The sequence below is a fragment of the Pollicipes pollicipes genome, unplaced genomic scaffold (genome assembly GCF_011947565.3).
Source record: "Pollicipes pollicipes isolate AB1234 unplaced genomic scaffold, Ppol_2.1 Scaffold_6386;HRSCAF=7577_pilon_pilon_pilon, whole genome shotgun sequence".
Taxonomy (NCBI): Eukaryota; Metazoa; Arthropoda; class Thecostraca; order Pollicipedomorpha; family Pollicipedidae; genus Pollicipes; species Pollicipes pollicipes.
In genome coordinates, this window is record NW_023596865.1 from 43,194 (window position 1) to 51,514 (window position 8,321).

At 51.1% G+C, this 8,321-nt stretch overlaps 1 protein-coding gene across 1 annotated transcript; it reads left to right on the forward strand.

Annotated features, from left to right (window-relative positions):
* Positions 1-4,739: 4,739 nt before the first annotated feature.
* Positions 4,740-7,519, forward strand: LOC119106894 (uncharacterized; the record flags this gene model as incomplete). Its single annotated transcript, XM_037230236.1, is given in 1 exon segment — positions 4,740-7,519. A coding segment is annotated over 1 exon segment (2,102 nt), but the record flags the coding sequence as incomplete, so codon positions are not given.
* Between the last annotated feature and the right edge of the window lie 802 nt (positions 7,520-8,321).

Genomic DNA, 8,321 nt, shown 5'->3' on the forward strand with positions numbered 1-8,321 from the left:
TGCGAAGCCTGTGGAGAGACCTTTGATGGGCCAGACGGACGAGCAGTTAGTTCAGTTGCTCCTTCCGAAAGAAGGCAATTTTGTCGGAACACCTGAAGTTGAAAGATTTGAGAAAGAGGTAGTGGATGAAAATGGCCAGAAGACGAAGGGTTGTACGTATCTACCTGACCATTGTTGAGGAAATTGTAACAGAGTCAGGCACCAAACAACTGGTGAGGAAACGGATATCCAAAACTCAGAAGAGCGTCGACATGGATGGAATGCTGTGACGGAAGACACTGATGACCCAATAGTCATCGAAACATTGAACGTGGAAGAAAGTACAGGCGGGTGCGAAACCCGTGAAAAAGGAGGAGATTGTGTCAGCAACGCCAGCAGTGGAGGAAGGGGATATTCCGAAGCTCACTGTGCAAGAACCTGATGAGACGACAAAGGTTGCTGTTCGGGAGGCCTCGGAGCCATCTGTGAAAACAGACAAGCAGCACAGAGATAAGCCTTCGAAAAAACATTCCAAAAAGCAGCCAAAGGCTCCGGAGGAGCCTTTGGATCCTTATTCAGCGTCTTTGGACCCCAAGAAAGTTGAGGAAGAGCTGCTGCAGCTGTTAATGACTCCGTCTAAAGAGGATAAGAAACGCAAGCCTCGCAAGCGAAGTCGTAGGAGGAACAACGATGCCGCGAAATCACAGGAGTTGTCCAACTCCTCGGAGGAAAGCCCGAAACCGCCGGAATCAGCCCCGGCATCCGTGTCCGACGGGCACGACCTCATCGTTGAGGTAAATGATCCAGTGTATGGACATGCAGTTGTTGTTACTCACTTTGACGAAGTGGAAAATGACAAAGAATCCGATCATGAAACATATTTCAAAGACTCTTCAGTGCCTGTGTTGGAGTCTGCAGCCATTGAGGAAAAGCAGGACGCGTCGCAAAAGAAAAAGCACCGAAAGAAGAAGCGGGTGAAGCGGAAGGGTGAAGAGTCCGTCCAAGGAGCGGAGCCGACGATTATGGATCCACAGTTCCCCAATGAGGAGTCGGTGGAAACCTCGGAAGCGGAGGCCCGACCGGACGACACAGCATCTACAGTGTCGTCCCACGAGACTACGGAAGACTCAAACTCGCTCCACGTCGAGCGGAAACGCCCACGACGCCGGAGTCGGCATCGCAGCAAGTCACCTCGGCCAAAGGAGGATACGGAATTGGATGACATCGTTCGCATGATTGAGGACCCTAATATTCATCCAGAATATCCAACGGACCATTCCAAAAAGCCTGCAGATGCACCTGACAAAAAGAAACCAGGCAAAAACCACAGGTCAAAAGTGTCACAGGAGAAAACAAAACGGGATAAAAGGCCCACTTCGGATGAGCCTACGGAGTCAGATGAATTGGGTGAGAAACTGGATGAGTTCAGTGTTGATACGGTAACGGAGCCAAAGGAAGACGTTATTGCTGAGGTTCTTATGGTCATTGACGAACCTCAGACTATTGCTGCAGATGAGAGGTCTCAAGCTGGAACTGAGTCGGAAAAAACCTTGAGCCAAAATTTGGAGCAATCATCTGACGTTGAGGTTGCGGACGACGCTCTTGAAGCGGCCATTGTTGTCGACTCTGTACCTCAGCATGCGGAAGACGTAAAAGGAAGTCGGTCGAACCAAGAAAACAAAATCAAAAAAGAAATCTCACCACATAGAAGTTTCCCAAGCTCCCACCACTGAAAAGTCTGAGCCTGCTGTGGTCGCCAAGAGCGTCACACCTCACGATTCAGGAGCATCTGAACCTAAGGAGGTAGGGGATAAGGCATCCCAACCAACACAGTCTTCGGAAAGTGACTCCCAACTACCCCAAGATGCCAACCTGCCAAGGATACAGGCTCACTACCGAAACAGCCCGGCAAACAGCCTAAACAGAGAAAGGCTGACAAAAAAACTGCCCACTGGACCTGACAGTAGTGCCGTCAAAGACGATACTGCAGTTGTGCAGGCCCAGCCCGTGACCCATGCAGAAGAGGCTGCAACCGATGATGCTAAACGAGAACCCGTCAATGGCAAGAAGTCCACAAAGAAATCCAAAAAGAAGGACAAACATGTCAAGCCAGCGGTAAAACATGGGGACTCGATTGAGATCGCTGAAGAGGCATCCGAGTCCTTGTTTTGTCACCTCAGAGAGATGACAGTAGCGCGCTCCCCGGCGATGGGGCCGGGACGGATGTCAAAACGCCGGGTCTTGGGAATGCCGAGGCAGCCGTGAAGGAAACTCAGATTGTAGAGGGAGTTAAGGAATTGCAGTCTGTGTCGGCCATAAGTCCTGCAGAAGAAAGTGAAGCAGAAAGACTCGTTGTTCAGGAAATCCTTGCTCCTCTTGATGGAAAGTATGTGGAAAAACCAGATGTGCAGATTTCTACCGAAACGTCAGTTGACGAGAACGGTCAAACAGTATACATTAAACGCATTCGCGTTACGATAGTGGAAGAAATCATTGATGAACAAGGTAATACCGTTACTAGGAGGCGTGTTATAAAGAAGGTCAGAAAAACGACGCCAGAGGCCGGAAAGCCTCTCACAGAAGAGTTCGTGGAGCCAGAAGAAATCGAGCTGGTGTCGATCCCCGAAGTGCCAAAGCACGAAGACGTGTCCGATATGGTTTACCGCGTCACAACTGAAACGACTAGTCTGTCGCGGGAACAGACGCCCCCGGAGAAGCAGGAGACTATCGATCAATATGTTGACGAGCAGGGTCGTCAGATCAAGGTTCGCAAGATCGTTCAGACAGTTACGGACACGGACAGTGAGGGGAACCGGGTGCAGCGAGTGGTGACGAGGATTGTGCGCATGGTTCTGGTGAATGGCGAAGAGATCCCAGTGTCGGACGTACAAGATGACGCATCTTACAAACTTTGGAGTTCGATGTTCAGAGGCGACCCGCTGAGGCCTTGGATAGCCAGATCGTTAGCCACGTCCACAGGACGTCGCGCGAAGACCAAACGCTGGATCGAGAGGCTTCATTGCCCCTTGCGACGGAGCACCCTACCGAACAGCTGCCTACAGCAGACCTGCACCGGTTGCAGGGGCTCCCGCTATCCACGCGTGAAGTGCGGACCGTGGAAAGCGCCACGCCGTTGGAAGATGCCTCCAAGCCGGCGGACCATCGCGGAGAAGCCACGAGCCCGGAACCGACCACCGATTTTGTGGTAGTGGACTACCAGGAACCGGTCGAAATTGCCGCACTCCATCCCGACTCCGCAGCGCCTGAGATGGGTCAGGGCCTGACACGAGTGGAGGAGCCAGCGGCGACCTTACCAGACGTGGGCGTGAGTGTGGTATTCGATAGGGAGGGTCAGGTGAGAGAAGCGCGTGACCCACGTGGCGTGGGCCAGGTCGTTCTGTCTGAGAGAGACGCACTGGTGGGTGTAGCTCAGCAACCCGTCGAAGAGTCCGTTGCTGGGGAGAACGAAATGCGCCCTGAATCTGCTGTTGGAATGGAGCGGCTGGATGCTACGGGAACGGCAGCCTCTGAAGCTTTGGAAGCAACGTACGAGAAAGAATCACCTCTCCATATTCCAAAAATGGAGGCGAGTCGCCAGGCTGTGGTTGAGGTTCCTCGTCTTGAACCTGTTGGCGTTGTAGCTACCGAGCTGGAAGAGGGACCAGTGGCAAGCGACGCAAAGCCTGTACCTGAGAAGGAGGTGGCCACTGTTTCGAGTGAGCGCGTGGTGAGGTCGGCTGCAGATACCACCGACATAAAGCCTCTTGATACGACAGAAGACCAGCATACAAAACTTGCCTCATCTGGGGAGTTCGGAAAACCAACGGATGTCGGTGCTGAGTACGTGGTTTGTGAAATTCAGCAATCAGTGGAAAATGCCCAACTTACTGACACAACACATGTCCCTCAAGGAAAGGCTGGTGTAAGCCAAGAGGTTCCGGATAAGCAAGCAGCTGATATCACTACCACAGTTCCACTGGAACGAGAGGCAGACCTTTCCCCCGGGGTCGAAACTCGAACGGCCATCGAAGAGACGGAGGGCGAAGATTTTGCTATCCCGGAGGACACGGTGAAGGAAGAGGAAAGGGAGTTTGTGGATGAGAACGGTCGGAGGGTTGTCGTCAGGACAACCACTGTAACAACATATGAGAAACGCGAATTGGAGGATGGTACATGTGAAGTGGTCAAGCGCGTTCAGCGACGGATTAAGAAACTGATTTATGATCAAGGACACTTGGTACAAGAACTTCAAGAAGAGGAGGGATCCGGCGATGGATCCGACGATCGGCAACTCGACTTGACCTTGCCAGAGCCTACCAAGCGGGAGGAGGTCAGCGAAACAACGGACGAACTCGGCCGACACGTGGTGATCCGAACTATCATCACCACTACGTTTGAGAAGCAGGAGGACGAATCTGGCAACATTGTGCTCACGGAGAATGTACATAAGCGCGTGCTGAAGACGGTCAGCGTGAATGGAGAGGTGGTAGAGTGCCATGAGGCGGATGGTGATGTGGTACCGGATGTCGCCCAGACCCCGGAGCCGACCACTAGCGAGGAAGTTGAGGAACACGTCGATGACCAGGGGCGTCGAGTGATAGTGCGTATCATGACAACTACTTCCTACGAACGGCAAGTTGATGACGCTGGGCACGTTATCCTTAGAGAACACGTACACAAGCGTACTCGTAAAACGGTATACGACAATGGTGTGATAGTTCAGGAGTTTGAAGAACCATGCGTGGAACCGTCCGCGCCCTCCGCCGAACGAACTCATTTGCTGGTGTGCAACGTGGTTCCCGCAACACCTCAAATGGATATTACGCAGCCAGCACTGGTAACGGAACAGTTAACTTCAACATCTACTATCCCTGAGGAAAGCAAACCTGTTGAACCACCCAGAGAAGAGCCCAGTGAAGGCTCAACACCAGAAGACGCAGCGCTGCCTGAGGTGGTGCGGCGCAGCAGTGAGGAAGGAGCACAAGATGGCGTGCCGGTCACTAAAGCAAAAAAGAAACGTAAGAGGCCGAAGAAAAAGGCAAATCAGCCTGCAGCCGGTGGTTTGCTGAGCAGGTTGACTGGATACTTCATGGGCAGCGAGGACAAGAAAGAGGGAGAGGGTTCAGGCGAGTCTGAACCTGAAACACCTAAAACGCCTGTTGGTACAACCCCTGACACAAGTGCTGTCCCTATCACTGAAACGCCGCAAGCTACTCCCACTGTGGAGGGCTTTGAAGTATTGGATGCTCCTCTAGAGGCTGAGATGCAGCTTGAAAGCTCTCTTCCAACGAAAAATGTTGTGACAGAGCATCTGACTACGAGCGAAAGTCTGAATTATCCCCAAGAGTCTCTGGACGAGCCGATTCCAGGCGGCAGGGAAACTGCTATCCCTGAAAAGAAGAAGCGTAAGCGTAGGGGAGGAAAGAAGAGGGACTCCCATGAAATCAGTCGCAGACACTGAACAACCAGCATTGCAGGACGCTTCCGGGAGAAAGGCGCCGATTGCTGGAGATGATGTGCGGGGAAACACGGAAGTGGAGCATGACACTTCAGTTACACAGCTTGAATCACAGGCACTGGAGGATGTTCTACGACTCTCGGAGGGAACACCAGTGAAAGCACCTCACATAGAAACACAAGAAGAAGAAGGTGTTGATGATAAGGGACGCAAGGTCACACTCAGGACAGTCTACATTACCATTGTCGAAGAAATTGTTACATTGAGTGGGGAAAAGGTTCTCGTGAAGAAAATCCACAAGAAAACTCAAAAGGTTACGGAGGAGGAAGACGGTACTCATCTCGTTGAGCATACCGCTGAACCTCCGATCGTCATCGACGACTTGAGCCTTGCGGATGTCGGCGATTTTAGTGAGGAACCTGCTAGTACGTCTGAACGTGCGGTGAAGTGTGAAGAACCAGATAACGTGAGGGAAAGTCTTCAGCCACAGTACGACTCCACACACACGGAAGTGCCAGTAAAACCTGAGACAGCCCCTGCGCCTCATCAAATTGTAGGCGACACTTCACTTGTTCAAGAATGTGTGACGTCTCTGACTGGATCCATGATTGAAGAGCCCAACGTGGAAACAACCGAAGAAGAGACTGTGGATGAACATGGACATCCTGTCAGGATCAAACGCATCTTTGTGACAGTGGTCGAGGAGGTGACCGATGAAACTGGAGCCAAACGAATTGTGAAGCGTATCGTCAAGAAAGCCCAGAAAACATCAGAGGTTAGTGGAAAGCCTGTAACTGAGGACATCGAAGAGCCAGTAGATGAGCCCACAGATGACCAGTTGGAGAAGGAAGCCGTGCGACAGATGGTGCCAGAAGACGTTTCACTCGTGGGAGAGCCTCAAGTAAGAACCACCGTGGAAGAAACGGTAGACAAGGCTGGAAAGCCAGTCATCTTCAAACGAATTTACGTTACCATATTTGAAGAGGTGGCCGACGAATCAGGCAAGGTCAGAGTCGTGAAAAGATTGCTAAAAAAGAACCGAAAAGTAACGGAAGTAGATGGGAGAATAACGGTTGAAGAGTACGATGATCCCGAGGAGTCCGAAACCATGGCCACCTCGGTACCAGACATGACCGAATCATCTGTGGCGGAAGAGTGTCTGCCGGCGCTGACTGGATCAGTGGTTGAAGAACCCAAGGTGGAGACAACTGTAGAGGAGACTGTCGATGAACATGGTCATCCGGTGAGAATCAAGCGCATCTTTGTGACGATCACTGAAGAGGTCACTGATGAAACTGGAAGCAAGAGGGTCGTGAAGCGGATTGTCAAGAAGGCACAGAAAACATCGGAGGTAAATGGAATACCGGTAACGGAGGACGTAGAGGAGATGAATGACGAGCCCAGCAATGATCAGTTGGAGCAGCAAATCCTGGAACAGATTGTCCCAAAGGAGAAAATGTCACTCGTGGGAGAGCCTCAAGTGAAAACCACCGTGGAGGAAGCAGTGGATAAGTCTGGAAGACCAGTGCTGCACAAAAGGATCTACGTCACCATATTTGATGAAGTCACAGATGAATCGGGGAAGAACAAAGTCATCAGAAGAGTATTGAAGAAGAACCGAAAAATAACCGAAGTAGATGGGAAACCAGTGATTGAAGAGTACGATGAACCGGAGGAATCCGAGGTCGTGTTGACGTCTGTACCTGTCATGACGGAATCGTCCTTTGCTGGTGAGGTGTTGCCAGCACTGGCTGGAGCCATTGTTGGCGAGCCCAAACTTGAGACAAACGTGGAGGAGACGGTGGATAAAGATGGTCGTCCTGTGAAAATCAAGCGCATCTTTGTTACCGTTATCGAAGAAGTGGTTGATGAAACAGGAACGAAAAGGTTTGTGAAGCGCGTTGTGAAGAAGACTCAGAAAACATCGGAGGTCAACGGAAAACCCGTCACTGAGGACATGGAGGAGCCAATGGACGAGCCCACAAATGATCAGCTTGAGAAGCAGATCGTCGAACAGATGATACCAAAGGAGAACGTGTCACTGGTCGGTGAGCCTCAAGTGAAAACCACCGTAGAGGAAACAGTGGATAAGGATGGGCGACCAGTAATTCACAAACGGTTCTTTATCACCATCTTCGAGGAAGTCACGGATGAATCAGGCAAAACCCAAGTCGTCAAAAGACTTGTGAGGAAAAACCGAAAAGTAACGGAAATTCATGGGCAGCCAATGATTGAAGAGTACGATGAGCCCGAAGAAACCGAAATTGTTGCGAGTTCGGTGCCGGACGATACTCAAGCATCCGTCGCTGAAGAGGTCCTGTCGGCACTAACTGGAACTGTTGTTGGAGAGCCTAAGCTCGAAACAAGCGTGGAGGAAACGGTGGATGAAGATGGCCGGCCTGTGAAAATCAAGCGCATCTTTGTTACCGTTATCGAAGAAGTGATTGATGAAACAGGAACGAAGAGGCTTGTGAAGCGTGTTGTTAAGAAGACTCAGAAAACATCGGAGGTCAACGGAAAGCCCGTTACTGAGGACGTGGAGGAGCCAGTTGAACAGCCCACAAATGATCAGCTCGAGAAGCAGATTGTCGAACAGATCGTACCAAAGGAGAACGCGTCGCTTGTCGGTGAGCCTCAAGTGAAAACGACCGTGGAGGAAACGGTGGATAAGGCTGGAAGGCCAGTAATTCACAAACGGTTCTTTATCACCATATTTGAGGAAGTTACAGACGAATCGGGCAAAACCAAAGTCGTGAAAAGAATTGTGAAGAAACACAGAAAAGGTAACGGAAATTCATGGACAGCCAATGACTGAAGAGTACGATGAGCCCGAAGAAACCGAAATTGTTGCGAGTTCGGTGCCGGACGATACTCAAGCGTCCGT